Source organism: Chelmon rostratus, chromosome 7 (genome assembly GCF_017976325.1).
Source record: "Chelmon rostratus isolate fCheRos1 chromosome 7, fCheRos1.pri, whole genome shotgun sequence".
Lineage (NCBI taxonomy): Eukaryota > Metazoa > Chordata > Actinopteri > Chaetodontiformes > Chaetodontidae > Chelmon > Chelmon rostratus.
In genome coordinates this window covers 29,058,565-29,075,224 of record NC_055664.1, presented here as the reverse complement: position 1 = coordinate 29,075,224, position 16,660 = coordinate 29,058,565, and the positions used below count along the sequence as shown (strand labels likewise).

The 16,660-nt window shown below is 46.2% G+C and overlaps 2 protein-coding genes across 2 annotated transcripts; both read right to left on the bottom strand.

Moving 5' to 3' along the window:
• Positions 1-1,067: 1,067 nt before the first annotated feature.
• Positions 1,068-6,511, bottom strand: LOC121609445 (multidrug resistance-associated protein 5-like). Its single transcript, XM_041941085.1, has 12 exons — positions 6,422-6,511; positions 5,288-5,443; positions 4,882-5,026; positions 4,200-4,433; positions 3,562-3,735; positions 3,329-3,476; positions 3,079-3,227; positions 2,835-2,942; positions 2,423-2,589; positions 1,446-1,632; positions 1,288-1,359; positions 1,068-1,196 (listed from the first exon to the last, which is right to left on the bottom strand). The coding sequence occupies exons 2-12, from the start codon at positions 5,401-5,403 to the stop codon at positions 1,068-1,070; spliced, it is 1,629 nt and encodes a 542-aa protein (XP_041797019.1). The 5' UTR covers positions 5,404-5,443; positions 6,422-6,511.
• A 3,535-nt stretch (positions 6,512-10,046) lies between these two features.
• rpl35a (ribosomal protein L35a) lies at positions 10,047-13,994 on the bottom strand. The gene is made up of 5 exons (XM_041940984.1): positions 13,946-13,994; positions 12,918-12,954; positions 12,565-12,717; positions 11,895-12,039; positions 10,047-10,334 (listed from the first exon to the last, which is right to left on the bottom strand). The coding sequence occupies exons 2-5, from the start codon at positions 12,926-12,928 to the stop codon at positions 10,311-10,313; spliced, it is 333 nt and encodes a 110-aa protein (XP_041796918.1). The 5' UTR covers positions 12,929-12,954; positions 13,946-13,994; the 3' UTR covers positions 10,047-10,310.
• Positions 13,995-16,660: the final 2,666 nt, after the last annotated feature.

Sequence of the window (16,660 nt, the reverse complement as noted above, 5' to 3'; positions counted from 1 at the left end):
CTGCATTTTGGTCTTGTCCTAGTTGGAGTCAAGCAGCATCTGATCTGCATGAACACATAAACAGAAGCCTTTAAATGCAGAGGAGATGTGGTTCTCCTCCAAGGGCAAGCCCATACACCCCTTACAGTTGCTACGCAATGCATATGACCACAGGGAAAAGTTGTAGTACATCCACCAATACACTGAGAGCTTCAGGTTCAGCTCTCTCATCACCACGGCAGTCTGGTTCAGCATCTGCATTAATGCTGATTCCATACTTATCCACCTCTCACACTCCGTCTTGCCCTCACTTCTCAACAAGACCCAAGACACTTGAACAACTCCACTTTGGGTAGTGACCCACTCCAAACGTAGCAATCCACTGTCCTCCAGAAGAGCACCACAGAGGTGCACGCCACTTCAAACCTGGCCACCATACTAGACACTCCACACTCAACTGCACCTTCAGATTCTGTCCATGAAAATCATAAACAGAATCAATGACAAGGGACAACCCTGGCCCAGCCCAAGATCTGAGACACTCCTGCAGAACCCCCTACAGATACCCAGGACTGTCATAAGCCTTCCCCAAGTCCAGGCAAAGCAAATAGAGACTGGATGGGCAAACCCCAATGACTCCCCCATGACTGTTGCTTCGACTGTATCTGAGGTTCACTAACTGGCCTCTTGAGCACCCTGGCATGAGCTTTCCCAGAGAAGGTGAATGGGGTCATACCCTAAAAGCTGGAGAACAACCTTTAGTCCCCATTTTTGAAACAAGTATCACCACCCAGTCCACAGGCAGTGTCTCCCACCTCCATAAAGTGACTGTACTGGTGTGTAGACCCATACCTTTACCTGTCCCTAAAAAGCAGTCTATACTGAAGTACAAACAAGAAGTAATGTCACCTCTGTGAGGTCAGCATTGGGCAACAGGGAGAGGTCTGGTCTGAGACAGCAGGCGCTCAGCACGGACTGATACCTGCAGAGACAGAAAGACAACCACAAGTCAGTCAGACTGTCCTTATGTCCCTAGACTAGGCCCATAGTTCCAGGATGTCCACACCTGTCCTTCAGCCATCTTCCTCTCACCTGTCCTCCTGATACTCCTGTCCAAACAAGATGTTGTCCCTCAGTGTTGCATTCAGGATCCAAGCCTGCTGAGCCACATATGCCAGCCTTCCTCTGACAGCCACGCTGCCCTCCAGTATCGTCATCTGTCAAAACACAAATAATAAAGGTCAACAGGATTCAATTCAGCAGCAGGAGGAGGAGGATGTTTAGCATCGATACTGGACGGAACGTCACCTGTCCCAAGATGGCAGAGATCAGAGAGGTTTTTCCACTGCCGACGCTTCCACAGACACCAACCAGCTTCCCCTGAACAGACAGTCAGAGAGTCCGTTATTCAGACAGACAGACAGACAGGCAGGCAGGCAGTTTTTGGACCCGGCTGAAGGACCGACCTGCTGGACACTCAGGTTGATGCAGTGCAGGGTTTTCTGAAGTCGTTGGGAGACAGGGACAACAGCCAGGAGTGGAGGACGGGCTTCCTCCTCTTGACATGAGGCTATATCTCCTCCTTCTCCCCTCAGCAGGGAGCCGGTCACCTCCTCCTCCTGCTCCTCCTGGAGACCCACACTGTGTCTGCACCTGGAAGTCACCGCAGGAAGTGATCTACTTCCTCTGAATCTTTCTGAATGATGACAGATGGCTGCAGCAGCAACGTGAACACGGCACACACACACTGATGGTCTGATGACATCACCTATTAATCACCTCAGCTGATAAAGAAAATCAATCATTGTTGTTGGTATGTGACAAAGAGTGACAAGGAAAGTGAAGCACAGACTGCACCAAGTTCAAGCTAATAATGTAAAAATAGCTTTAAAATGGCCTGTGAATTAATACTACATTGTTTCCTGGTGGCCTGTTACCTGCCCAGGTGTTAGGAACCACTGGCCCGGGGGCCCGGACATGTACCACATCGAACTGCAACGTCCCTGGCTCAAATCTGCAACTGTATTCTATCATTAAAAGCACAAATGTCCAAATAAATCAAAAACACCCGCAATGAGACAACAAAGGTTTCAATTTCTGATTGTAATCAGCTTCAGAAATGAGTTCTGAGGAAGGAAAAATTCATTTTCAAACATTTATCGGACCTTTATGTGTCTTGGTGGGAGACTCTAACTGTAAAATAATTGTAGTTCTTCAGGATTAGAAAGAAGCTAAAATCATTTCCAGAAATAGGTCTCCTGTTTTCCGGGTGTATTCATATCTGAAAGGTAAATTCATCACATGAAGCCCTCTGTTTGTTCAGGGATTGAATTCTTTGCTGTTTCAAGGGTACTTAGTGCGGTACAATTTGAACACTTTGACTTAACGAGTTAGCGAGAAGCACCTGAATGCATCATTTGGTCTAAACTGGGACTAAACTTACTTGTCCCTGCCGTGTCGGTGTCTGCCAGCACTTCGGACACAAGGGCTGGGCTGAGCGCTCTGTCCGCCCCCCTCCCACGCCAGACTGGCCCCACACATCTCCACGGTAACCTGAGGGTCATCGGGCAACGCACGGACGCCGTCAACCTCTGGTAACAGTAAGAGCGTCTGAGAGGAGAGACAGAGGACAGAGAGGTCAAACCAGATCCGACCAGAACCACCACATTTACTCCATCTATTCATTCTCCTGTTCATTCATCCATTAATTCATTCCTCCATCCAACCGCCAGGCGACAGCTGAGCCCATCAGGCCCTCAGCACCTCAGACTGGACCGAGGTGGAGGTATCTCATGTAAACATGTGGACAGTTGGGCAGGAATGTGGGCAGGTAGGGAGGTGGTTGATCATCAGACCTTAAATCTCTCCATGGCCACTGAAGCTTCAGACAGAGACTTGACCGAGAACGGAGTGACCTTCAGGGCAAAGGTCATCGCATTGAACACCGTCACCACAGTGAAGACCTACAGAGAAAGTAAAGGGTGAACTATGTCAACATACAGTTAGCTGTAGCTATATTGCTAACAGCTATGCAGAGAGACTGGTCGCTAGGTTAGCCACTTGCTATAGGGAGCTTTACGTGTGTTTTTCGTCTGGTACCTGGGCTGCTGTCAGGTCATATCCTAGCAAAATGTGGGTGGAGAATGTTGCCACACTGGCGATGACAACAACAATGGGAGCCACACCCACAGTGATGCTCTGGAAATATCCCGTCAACTCCAAGATCCTCCGCTCCTCTTCACGGATCCCTGAGAGAAGACATGAGTCAAAGACACTGACGGCACCGCTGCTTCCTTCTGTTACCATGGAGACGGGCCAGGCAGGTGAGTGTGCACAAGTGAGTACGTACTGTGGACGTCCTGGGCGAAGGCTTTAACCCAGGCGTACATCTTGATGAACTTGATGTAGCTGAGGATCTCGTTCATCTTCTGCACTCGCCTGTCGGTGACGGCCACGCCCTTCCTCCGGAAGTACGCCGTCAGTCTGGAACTGAACATCTGATCAGGAAATTATGATCAAAAGGTTTATTCTCAGTGGAGTTCTGACTCTGAGGAGAAGGACTACAGACAGTCAGTTACTGACCATGGTGGGGTAGAAGAGGATGAACACAGCTGATCCCAGCAGGGACGTCGGTCCCAGTATGAACAGGTTGTAGGCAACACCGAGCACGGCCACCAGGGGGCCCCCTGCTAACAGACTGCCCACGGCTGCTGCCTCAAACATCCTCTGACCGTCACTGGAGCACATGTTGACCAGCTGAGAGACAGGCAGGAAGACAGGACAGAGAGACAACAAGGAGAGAGACAGACAGGGAGAAAAGACAGAGAGACAGACAGGAAGAAAAGACAGAGTGACAACAAGGAGAGAGACAGACAGGGAGAAAAGACAGGGAGACAACAAGGACAGAGACAGACAGGGAGAAAAGATGGAGAGACAACAAGGACAGAGACAGACAGGGAGAAAAGACGGAGAGACAACAAGGACAGAGACAGACAGGCAGACAACACAGAGAGACAACAAGGAGAGAGACAGACAGGGAGACAACACAGAGAGACAGACAGGGAGAAAAGACAGAGAGACAGACAGGGAGAAAAGACAGAGAGACAGACAGGGGACAGATTAAACCGAAGACTGATGTTTTAAACCAGAATCATCAGCAGAGTGAAAAGGACGAAATGGAGACAAAGAAAACAAACAAACAGGAAGTAAACAAAGCGTACCTGTCCCACAGACTTGTCTCTGATGCTGCGGAGCTTGAGGATCTTGTGGAAGGCCAGGCTCAGGATGGCTCCTCTCAGCCTAGATCCTGTTCTGTAGTTCAGGGCCCAGGTAAGAGCCAGAGACCAGGACCGAACCAGCTCCGTGGCCAGGAGACCTAGGACCAGCAGCAGCCCATAGACCAGGTCTGGTTCCTCCTGCTGAGTGTACTCCAGCAGACGCTTCACCACAAATGCCTGGAAGAGGGGGGCCTCACTGTTTAGACTGGTGGGTCTGGTTATATTGGTGGTCCTGCTCATACTGGTTCTATGGATTGCATTGGTATTTATATTACTACTGGTCTCACTGGTCCTACTGGTGGTCATACTAGTCCTACTGGTCATGCTGGTCCTGCTGGTCACATGGGTATTTCTGGTTACACCGGTCTTATTTTTCATACTGGTCTTTGTGCTTACTCGTCTTACTGACCTCATGGTCTAATCAGTCTGACTGCTCACTGTAGTCTCACAGGTCAAACACGTCATACTGGTCTTACTGGTTTCGCTGGTCTTAATATTGTTGTTCTTACTGGTCTAACTGGTCTTAGTGATCCTGTGATACTCGTCGTGCTGGTTAGACTGGTCTGTCTGGTCATGCTGCTTACTGGTCATGCTGATCATGTTGGTCTAACTGGTCCAGACTCACCGGACCACTGAATCCTGCCACCTGTGTGACTGCGAGACAGAGGATAGAGAGGAGGAGTCGAGTCCGACAGAAAGACCAAACCACTGAACACAAGGACGTGTCGCTGCCCTTTGACCTCTGCTCGTCCTCCCAGAGAGATGCCAACCTGAGGACAGACAGCACAACGACCGCCGCACCAGTCCAGTTAGAAACAGTCGACCAGCCGCTGGCTCGCTGTGTCAGCACCATGAAAACCTTGTTTTTACCTTCACGTGATGAAAAGTTTGGCTAACGAGCTGAATTTAATCAGCAGCTAAAAACACATCAGTTCACAGTTCATCAGGGACGAGCTGATGGTTTCCTACTCGGATACAAACATACTACATTTAAAAAAAAAGACTCCCATTCATTTATCAGCTCCTCCTACCTCAGGCTGTTGGCATGGCAACCCTCCCGCTCTGACATGGGCCAGATGTCGTCCAATAGGAGCTGCCCTTTCCTGCGGGCGCGTACAGCCAGAGGAGTCAGCCAATGAAACGTCATGAAGGAGAAAAGACCTGCGCTGTCGACCGGATGGTCACACCTGAAGACACAAACACACCTGAGGACACAAACACACCTGAGGACACAAACACACCTGAGCACACTAACACACCCGAAGGACACAAACACACCTGAGCACACTAACACACCCGAAGGACACAAACACACCTGAAGACACAAACACACCTGAGGACACAAACACACCTGAAGACACAAACACACCTGAGCACACTAACACACCCGAAGGACACAAACACACCTGAGCACACTAACACACCCGAAGGACACAAACACACCTGAAGGACACAAACACACATGATGGTACAAACACAGCCGAGGACACAAATACACCTGAAGGACACAAATACACCTGAGGACACAAACACAACTGAGGACACAAATACACCTGAAGGACACAAATACACCTGAAGACACAAACACAACTGAGGACACAAACACACCTGAAGACACAAACACAACTGAGGACACAAACACACCTGAAGACACAAACACATCTGAGGACACAAACACATCTGAAGACACAAACACACCTGAAGACACAAACACACCTGAGGACACAAATACACCTGAAGGACACAAACACACCTGAAGACACAAACACATCTGAGGACACAAACACACCTGAGGACACAAACACACCTGAGGACACAAACACACCTGAAGACACAAATACAACAGAGGACACAAACACACCTGAGGAGACAAACACACCTGAGGACACAAACACACCTGAGGACACAAATACAACAGGGGACACATACACACCTGAGGAGACAAACACACCTGATGTTACAAACACACCTGAGCTGTGTGTTCTTGCCGTGTGTGTGTATGTGTGTGGCCATGTATTCCTCATGTTGTGGGGACAAAATGCATGTCCCCATAATGTCAATCATTATATTTTAGGTTGAGGACTTGGGTTAAGGTTAGGGTTAGGTTTAGGTTTAGGTTTAGGAAGTCGTGGTTATGATGGAATCCTAACGTGTGTGTGTGTTACCTGTTGGTCTTTCCACCTGCTTTCTTCTGGTCTGTGTTTTTAGCTCTGGCCTCCTCCAGCTCTTCACCATGGCAACCAGCTGATCTGTCCTCACACAAATCCAGCGCACCCTGACACACACACACACACACACACACAGACACACACACAGGCTAACATTAGCTTCATCTACTTCAAAGAAAGCAGAACAATCAGAAAGGACAACATCATTCATCACAGCCTCAGGAACACGAGACCTGCGGAAACAGATCGAAACAGATCTAAATAGATCTAACAGCTCTAATAGATTCGTCCCTCGTTCCTGTCACACTCTGGGAGAAGCTGGACGGATGTCCACAATGTACAGGAGGTCACTTTAGAGTATTTAGTCAGCCACTGTAACAACCCCGTCCTCACAAAGTCTGCACTGCGCCGGATACTCGTCCACTGCAGAGCTTCACAGTGACCGGAGTCAAAGGTCACACCTGACAGGTGTTTGTACTGGTCAGCCTGGTTAAACAGACTCCACCTTCTTTCCTTCGTACTCCAGCCTCACTCATTCCACGGATGAGCTGGTTGGATAGGAGCCGCTGCAGAGCTCAGCGGTCTGTCTGAGGGGGGCTGCAGGGGATCCAGGTCCAGGATGATCTGCTGGATTTCCAGTTCTAACAGAACTTTACTGACAAGAGGAAACTGCTGCTGACTGACCCCTTATTAACATTCATGAGGGGGGTCTCACTCCTCCAATCACCTTCCTTTAACAACATGGCTGCTAACAGTGACCTAAGCATTAGCCCTGTCGTCATGGTTACCTGCAGCGTGATACAATTCAAGCTCTGATGTGTGTCTGTGTCTCTTTTTGTCTCTGTGTGTGTGTTTGTCTGTGTGTGTGTGTCTCTCTCTCTGTATCTTTGTCTGTGTGTGTCAGTGTGTGTGCGTGTGTGCCTCCTCTCTGAGCGCGCTCAGTTCTCTGAGAAGATGAGTCGCTACTGAGCACGTGCAGAGCTCACGTTTCCTGCCTCATGATGCACACACACATTCATTCACAGGCCTCAGCCAATCAGACAGCTGGATTCCCCGCAGCATCAGCAGCAGGAGGAGGCGGAGCTTCATTATGTAAACAAAGAGGAGATGTGTGAAGGAAGAAAGATTCACTGTTTATGATTTCAATGATTTTCATTTGCTGTTTGATTTTTCTGTCCACAAAAACATTTTGATTTCTTTCACAGCTGTGAAGTTTCCACAGTCTGACATGCAGAAAGAGTACAAGTACTCTCAGCTTCATGTACTCAGAGCGCCAACAGTAAATGTACTGTAGTATCACCAGCTTCATGCAGTAAAAGTACAGCAGTATCATCAGCCTAATGCAGTAAAAGTACAGCAGTATTGTCAGCCTCATGCAGTAAAAGTACAGTAGTATTGTCAGCTTCATGCAGTAACAGTACTGTCTGTGCAGTAAAATGTCTCCTGATCTCTGACTCTGTGAGACATTATTAGATTGTTGATACTGAAGCATCAAAGTTAGAGCAGCATGTTACTGTTGGAGCTGCTGCAGGTGGAGCTGCTGCAGGTGGAGCTGCTGCAGGTGGAGCTGCTGCAGGCGGAGCTACTGCAGGTGGAGCTGCTGCAGGCGGAGCTACTGCATGTGAAGCTACTTTCAACTACATCATATACAGTCAGCTAGTTTAGTCCAGCCTGGGGGTCTGGCCCCTCCAAAGGGTCACCAGATCAATCTGAAGGGTTGTCAGATGATGAAAGAAGAAGATAAAAAGACTTTTCTCTTATCTTTGATCTTTTATATTGATCATTTGATCAGTTATTGAAATGAAACCATTGAGACGTTTCGAGGAGAAAAGTCTCTTTAAACATGACGAGAAACTGATTTATTGTCTGACAGGAGATTTTATCAATCATGGTTCACATCGAAGGTCTTCATTCAGGATAGGACAGGACTCACCTGGACCTGGACCCGGACCTCCTGGTGCAGTGTGACCTGCGACCCCGGCACAGCGCTGCACGAGGAGCGCAGAGACTCCGGCTCGCTCCGTCCACCATCATGTTCTCTCATCTTCTATCAGACCACATGGAGCTGTGACCTCTGACCCCGAGTCTGCAGCTGGACTCAGTCGGAGTATTTAAACACACACAAAGCTGGTTTGGGATATTTCATAAAGAAAATATGATGTTTAACTGCAGGAATACAGAAAATAAAATTAAAATAAAATGAAATAAAAATACAAAATACTATGAAAGTAAAGAATACTGTTAATAATACTGATGTTGTAGTACAGAAAACAACATAGTAATACCACAAAATATAGAAATATCACAGAGGAAAAACGTGTAAAAAGTGTACTACATAAAAATACTGAGTAAAGAATCACATTCTGTACAGGAAGCTGCTGAAATACTGCAGTACTACATGAAGAAGAAGAAGTTAGAAATCACAGTCGTATGTATGAAGATTTCAGAAATACTTTAAATTCTGAATAGAGAATATTATTGACTTATTGTGGCATTTTATGCAGTACAACACTGCTCTCTGTGTATACAGTACTAATAAATGCTGCAGTAATACTACAGGTACACAGTGACACTTTTAAAATGCAAGAACTAGACACACTGCTAAAAAACTACAGTTACACCTCAAAAAACTCGTTTGACTCAATAATGTGATTGTTTACAACGAAAGAAGACAAACCAGTGAGTACTGCGAGTACTCATACTGCAATATTGCAAGTACAAATACTGAAGAAACACTGGGGCGGTTGTATGTGAGTATTATAGAAATATAGCAGATGTAGAAACATTGTAAAAATCCTCCAGAATAAAAGAATAACTCGAAACCCTTCAGAATAAAAGCATGTGATGCTGCCGCTGTTATAAAACAGTGTCCTCGCGCTCTGAGCATCAGACCGGAAACGAGTCCAAATAAAAACCAGAAAGCAGCTGACGGTCGGTGACCTGCTCACCTGTCCGTCTGCCTCACCTGTCTGATGTCTGAGTGTCCGCGCGGGGAGGACAAACTCTCGGTGCTGACTGTCTTCCTTCAGGTCCGCTGCTCCGTAAACAGCTCGTGCAGCTCCCAGCAGCAGCGGCGCGGGGCTTCATGGGAAACGCAGTCCTACGTCACGGCAGACCCCGACATCCCTACGGTTTCACCCCGCTAGTGACGTCAGTATCTACGTCTGCCCGGAGCGCTCTGCGCCCCGAGCTCAGTCTGACAGGCTGCTGCTTCATTTAATGCTCATTTTTTTCACTTGGATGTTTTTTACTGTTTTCATCTGGAGGGAAATTTTCAATTTTCATCAGAAAAATATATTCAACATGCAAAAACAGTACAAATATTTACCAGAAATACTAGAAATACAAAAGAAAACTACTGAGACTGTTGAGTCTCTGTGCAGTACACAGTAAAGGTATAGAAACATTGTTAAAAGTACAAATAAATCACTTGACTGTATTGATCAGGAATCAATGATTGATCATGAGTGAATGTGAGCTGAGTGAACATTAAGCAGCTTCCATGTGAACACCTGTGTTCCTGTGTCTCAGGTAAAATTGTAACCTGGGGTATTTGAAAAATCGCTGTCCCAGAATGCTTTGCTTGACTTTCAGCTGATTGAAAGAGACAGTTCACACCTTGTCCAATGAAAGGCATCATCAGGTTTATTGATCGGTGCAGCAGCTCCACTGACTGATCGGTTCATCGTGGCTCCACCAGAGCTCTTCAAATGGTTTGACAGAAGACATCACCGAATCTCAGGACTCGTTTTAAAAAAGGAATCATTCATGACGGAGTGATCAATCATCTTACATCTGAATGACGAGACAGAGAAGACGGTTTGGACCTGATCAGTTTATTGTTTCTGTACAAACAAGAACATCGACAGCTGCAGATGTTTCCTCTTCACACTCGAGAAGGATACAGCATCTGGAGAGACAGGAAGTCACACATCGTCACAATAAAACAGGAAGTCACACACCGTCACAATAAAACAGGAAGTCTCACACCATCACAATAAAACAGTTTGTTCACTCAGCAGGATCTGATCTGAGGTCTGCACAGCCGAGCTGGTTTGATCCAGATCATGAGAGGAAAACCTGTGAACACCTGAGTCCTGATGAACCATGTGACCTGCAGCAGTGGTCCCCAACCTTTTCTGTCACATGGCCCAGTTTAATGTCTGACAATATTTTCACGGCCCAGTCTAAAGGTGTAGCTGATAAAAACAAAATAAAATGATAAGGTCGGCATTAAAAACTGGTATTTTCTCTTTAATAATAATAATAACAATAATAATGAACGTAAATCCACTTTTTAATCATGTCAGGAGGACCTGGCTGCAGACTGCCACTGTCAGGCACCACCTGTTTTTAAATTATGTGAAAAAACAAAATAATGGAAATTATTTTTTCTTTCTGTGCGGCCCAGTACCAAATGACCCGCAGCCCACGGGTTGGGGATCAATGACCTACAGAGTTCACACCTTCTGGCTCAAGAGCACGTCTGCAGAACTTTCTGTGTGTAACGGACTGGATTTGTACCTGTTCAATTATGGCAAAGAGGTGCAACACCGCCATCTATTGGCGCAGTAGTTGGGTACTTCAGAGAAAAGAGGTCTTCACTGTAAGACGTCCTCCTGCACGGTCCGGGTTAAAGAATATTTTATTTAACGTTTCAGGTGTTCATACTTTATATTTACTGGTTCAGTCTCACTGTGACCTGCGCTAACTGTTTCGAGCACTTCCTGTGAGTTATAAGACCATAAAATAACGTTCAGAGACTTGTTAATGATGCTTAAATGTTTTCCCTCGTGTTGTTCAGATTGTCCCGAGACTGTGATGCTAACTTTCCCGTGCTACCGCGGTGCTATAATAAAAAGCCCATAATCCACCTGGTTGTCGCCTGCGGTCTGCTGAAGCAGCAGCAGTGTGGAGCTCAGACAGCTGTGACTCGTCTCGTAGGTAGAAGCTGAACAATGATTCATTCAGTTCTCAAACTTTCACCTCTGGTGTCAACAGAACGACTCCTGATGTTTGAGTCCAGCACTGACGTTACAGTTAGCCCATTAAAAGAATTCATCTTGATCATACCTGCATCAACACAGGAAACAGACTCACCTGAGTCTCACCTGCTGCCTATCAGCAGCCTCTGACCTGAAACTCACGCTGAGGGACTCTCTCAACCTTTTCTGACATCACAGTGACACTGATGATGTCATCTGTGTCGCCTGACAAACGACATCATGCACCTGGTTCCCAACAGGAAACATCACCTGTCACACTGATCTGACCAACCAGCTCATCAACAGGTCATGTGACCACAGCATAGACACACGTTCAGGTACAGGATGCACCTGGTGATGCATTTAAAGACGTTCAGAAACCCAGAAGCTGAACAGGTGAAACCCATCAGGACCGGGAGATTTAGTGTTCGTCATGTTAATGCCAAGACGTCCGAGTGGCCCCCGAACACACCGCTCACACTCACCACTCTGATTCGGTGTCCGATGGCCTTCGCCGGCAGGTTGCTGCTGAACTTTGCTCGGACCATCCCGCTGTTGCCGTGAGCTCTGGTAACCTTCCCCCAGATCACTCGGGTCTTGTTGGGTTTACCGCCTGGCGTCACTGTGTTCCTGCACACAGGGGGGAACAGACGAGCGGAGTCACAGTCAGCTGACGTCGTTTTTATCAAACTTGATAATAATGAGATGAACTCTGTTCATTGATACTCAGCTGAACGACTGCTGACTGACTAACTCCTGACCGTCCCTGCATTCATTTAAAATCTATTTCTAACTCATGATTTAATTGATCTGACATTTACACAAACACATTGTTAAAAAAAATAAACCCAAGGTGTTGTAAACGGTAAAGTTATTGTAAAGACTCATGTGACATCATTTCCTGTTTTTTTTTTTCCAGATTAGCCTCATTCAAACTACTTTAACACACTTTACAGTCCTGAAACACATCAGACCGGACCCTGTTTCACACCTGACCCTGTCTCAGACCTGACCCTGTCTCAGACCTGAGTGACGACACAGATTCTCCCTGATGAAACACAAACCAGATATCTGGTTGTGGACTGACTGAGCTACGATCCAGGTAGGTGCTTCCTGCGCAGCCCGCCCTGACCTCTGACCCCAGCTGTTTCTTACTTCTTGGCCTTGTAGACGTAAGCGCAGCGTTTTCCCAGGTAGAAGTCGACTTCGTCTCTGGTGTAGCATCCCTCCAGCTTCAGCAGGGCTGTGTGCTCGCGCTGGTTCCTCAGACCGCGCTTGTAGCCGGTAAAGATGGCCTTACTCCACAGTCTGCAAGCACACAGAGAGTCAGCAGAGCACCAGACCGTCACCTGTCCGACTGAAAGCGTTCAGTCGATACGACCCAGCCATCTTTAATTCATCGTCATCGTTTGTCGTGGACCGTCTCCTCCAGCAGAGCCGGAGACGACAGGCTGCTGTGTGTTTGAGGAGTCAGGTGAGACAAGCTGTGTGTGCAGGTGTGACTTTACCTTCCAGGCATCTTCAATCTTCTCCAGGTGAGTCCACCTGCACGCAGACAGACACATTAAAACCTGAATCAGCAGCAGAGCAACAAGCAGCTCACAGATGACTCAAAGTGAACGTGATAGACTCCTTTGGTGTCGGAACTGTTGATGTGTTGCTGCGTGTGTTAAAGCGATTCTGGAAATGTCATTATGACTGAATAAAGTTTATGGTCTTAGCCTGTCAGTGCTGGTCCAACACCAACGTGTGTCTGTATTCACGTAAATAAACCCTGACATGTACCTGTCCTCAGGTGGACATTTACCACCATGTGTCTGCAGCAGGACCGTGGTCATTAGGAGGTCTGCACAAAGTCCTGCATGAAAACATGAGCCTGATCCATAAACTCAACCAATCAATCAGGAGCAGGATGTCTGCAGGAGTTAGCTTCAGCTGGCTAACATAATTAAAGCGCAGACTCGGTAACATGTTGACGTCTCTTCAGGCTGAATGAAGTCCGGCAGCAGCGACACTGCGCTGGTTCACATGAGCTAATGTGGCCACAGGGTAGCAGAAGAGCTAACAGCTCTGTGTGAACACACGGTGAGGCTACTTTACAAGACTTTATCTGTAAACTCCCACTTCACAGGCGACACATTTACCCGCTCTGATGCTAACATGTACGTTAGCTCTGCTAGCTGCCACCGGCACATTTTTACCGCTCACAACAGGAAAGTTATCCACATCTACAGCACCGATTTACCGCCGCCATGATGTAACACACAGGCCGGGATACGAAACGGAATCCAACCCGACATTCACCCTCCCCTGCTGGGTCTATTTTCGAGCCTCCGAGCTCGGTCTGATCTCCGGGCTAATCTCCGCTGTTAGCCGCAACCTAAGTGAATCTCCGCCATCTCGAACTCTATCCCGACGGAAACCGACCGACGAGCGGAGGACAAACTGACCGTCAACTCACGGCAATTATCGGGCAGAAATAAACCAGATTAATGGTCATTTTAGAACGTTTAGTCAGGCATGTTGGCTCTCTTACCTTCACTGTGAGGGGAAAAATGGAGGAAAAGGAAGTGAGAAAGGAATGCTGGGAAATTATTGTAAACAGAGGTGGCCGCGGATCTGCCTGATCAAAATGGAGACTTTTACGAACCAAACTCATTTTCATTTTTAACGTATTGATTTTAAACGTTTATTTGTCTCATTGGTGGAATGTTTTACCAAGAAAACTGAACGATTGCATCTTTTCAGCAGCACAGTTTCACTCGTCAGTACCCCGTTTTATTTTTAGCTGCATTTTGTTCTCCAGTTTGCATCGATGTTTATATTAAAAGTACTCAAGTGCAGTAAAGCTTTCCTCCGAACTGCTTTTCTTCTAAGATTTTTTCTGAGAATGTGTCCATTCTTGTATTGTGTTAGAAAACTGCCCACGTCTTTTGTGTTGGCGGGTCAAATTTGACCCGTTATTTAACTCAGCCTGAAAATTATTAAAAACACTAGTTATCATCCAATATTGTTTTTCACCTCATAGCTAACTTAGTAAATATTCATATCCATGGAAACACTGGTTTCATTTTTTTTTTTTTTTTTTGGCTCCACAGACCTTTTATCTTACAACATACCACTCGTTTTCGACTACAAAAACTATTTAAATTCACTAATTATATTTCCTATAGTGATAAAATGAGTAATAATATCATCAATGTCTTATAAACTAATATTAGAGTACATCTACCTAAAAAAAATAAAGCAAAGTAAGTAAATAAGTAGAATAAAGGTGTTGACAGTGTCTGACTTTTGGTCAGAACACTGAACTTGTATAAATAAAAACAGAAATTTTAAACCCATGTAAAGTTTTGTTCCTTCAGTGAACTTGATTGGCTGAGTTTGAGTTTTTCTCGACGGTGAAGCTTTGAACTGGCTTCATGTCAGTTAGAGATTTTAAATGAAGCCTTTAGAAAACAAGAAGACAACATGACGTTCTAACAAGATGTTTTACTGCATTTTGATTCCTGCACTCAGTGTAACTACAGAGTACATGGACATGCAGGCATGTGCACGCACACACACACACACACACACACACACACACACACAGACACACACAGACACACGTCACACAGATAGATAGATAGATAGATAGATAGATAGATAGATATACTTTATTTATCCCAAGCTGGGAAATTGCAGTGCAGCAGCAGCATTACACACAGTGAAATAAGTGAAAATAAGACTATAAAGAACAAACTATACATAATAAAATATAAAAATAGCGAGCAGTAAAAAGATTATATACATAACAAAATAATAAAACAGCCAAATAGTAAACAGTAGTAAAAAGTATTGCACAAAAGGAATCTCAAATGCAAATGGCAGTGAAAATAAAGTGTGCCGTGACTGTAAGAACAAACTATATATAATAAAATATCGAAATAACAAGCAGTAAAAAATTATATACATAATAATAAAATATCAAAGCAAACAGTCATGGTAAGAAGTATTGTATTATTATTATTATCTTCAGCTGTTATTGTACAGTGTCATGGCATGTGGCAGGACAGATTTCCTGTATCTGTCCCTTCGACAGCGGAGCTGTAGCAGCCTGTGGGAGAAGCTGCTCCGCTGTCTGTCCACTGTGTGATGGAGAAGGTGCTGATCATTGTCCATGATGGATAGCAGTTTATTCAGCGTCCTCCTCTCCACCACAGTCTCAAACGACTCAAGTCTGAGTCCGAGTACAGAGCCAGCCTTCTTGATGATCTTATCAAGTCTGTTGGTGTCGCTGGCTCTGATGCTGCTGCCCCAACAAACAACAGCAGAGAAGATGGTGCTGGAGACCACAGACTGGTAGAAGATCTCCAACATTTTGCTGCACACGTTGAAGGATCTCAGTTTCCTCAGGAAGTAGAGTCTGCTCATCCCCTTCTTGTACACAGTCTCTGTGTTGGATTTCCAGTCCAGTCTGTTGTCGATCACCACTCCGAGGTATTTGTAGTCCTCCACCTCCTCCACCACCTCCCCTTTGATCCATAGTGGCTGTGAAGGCGTCTTCTTCCTCCTGAAGTCTTTCACCATCTCTCTGGTCTTGCTGATGTTTAGCCTCAGGTGGTTCTGTTCGGACCACTCGACAAAGTTGTCTATCAGTGTCCTGTACTCCCCCTCCTCTCCCTCTCTTATACACCCGACAACAGCTGAGTCATCAGAGAACTTCTGCAGGTGACATGACTCAGAGTTGTACTTAAAGTCAGTGGTGTATAAGGTGAAGAGGAAGGGAGAAAGCACAGTCCCCTGCGGAGTTCCTGTATCACTGACCACCACATCAGACAGCCCGCTGCCCAGACGGACAAACTGTGGCCGGCCTGTCAGGTAGTCAGTAATCCAGGAGATCACTGCGTCGTTAACGCCCATCCCCCGCAGCTTCTCACCCAATAGCAGAGGTTGAATGGTGTTGAAGGCACTGGAGAAATCAAAGAATGTGTCTTACAGTGCCTCCTCCACCATCAATATGCATATGGGCTCGTTGCACAGAGCACAGAGCAGAAGATGAGGAAGTGATGACCATTGAAGACCAGTCCTGACAGGAGGACTGAGGAGGACATTTGTCCACTTTAGAGCGTGATGACGTGTAAATGTGAATGTGATAATGGTCATAATGGCATTTCACACACGTTTGTATCTGCACAGTGCAGGAACACCATTCCAAGTAAAAGTTGGAAATGTTACCTGTGTAAAAGTACAAAAGTTTTAGCATAAA

Bases quoted from the DNA above. Each gene is read 5' to 3' on its own strand.
- rpl35a (XM_041940984.1), bottom strand. The intron at 12,040-12,564 runs GTAAGAAACAGC...CCCTGTGTGCAG, and splicing joins TACGTCTACAAGGCCAAGAA to GAACACAGTGACGCCAGGCG. The intron at 10,335-11,894 runs GTGAGTGTGAGC...CTGTCTCTCCAG, and splicing joins TCGGACACCGAATCAGAGTG to ATGCTGTATCCTTCTCGAGT.
- LOC121609445 (XM_041941085.1), bottom strand. From the start codon at position 5,403: ATGACGTTTCATTGGCTGACTCCTCTGGCTGTACGCGCCCGCAGGAAA. The intron at 3,228-3,328 runs GTACGTACTCAC...GTCTTCTCTCAG, and splicing joins CTTCGCCCAGGACGTCCACA to GGATCCGTGAAGAGGAGCGG. The intron at 1,197-1,287 runs GTGACGTTCCGT...GTGTTTTGACAG, and splicing joins TCTCTGCCATCTTGGGACAG to ATGACGATACTGGAGGGCAG.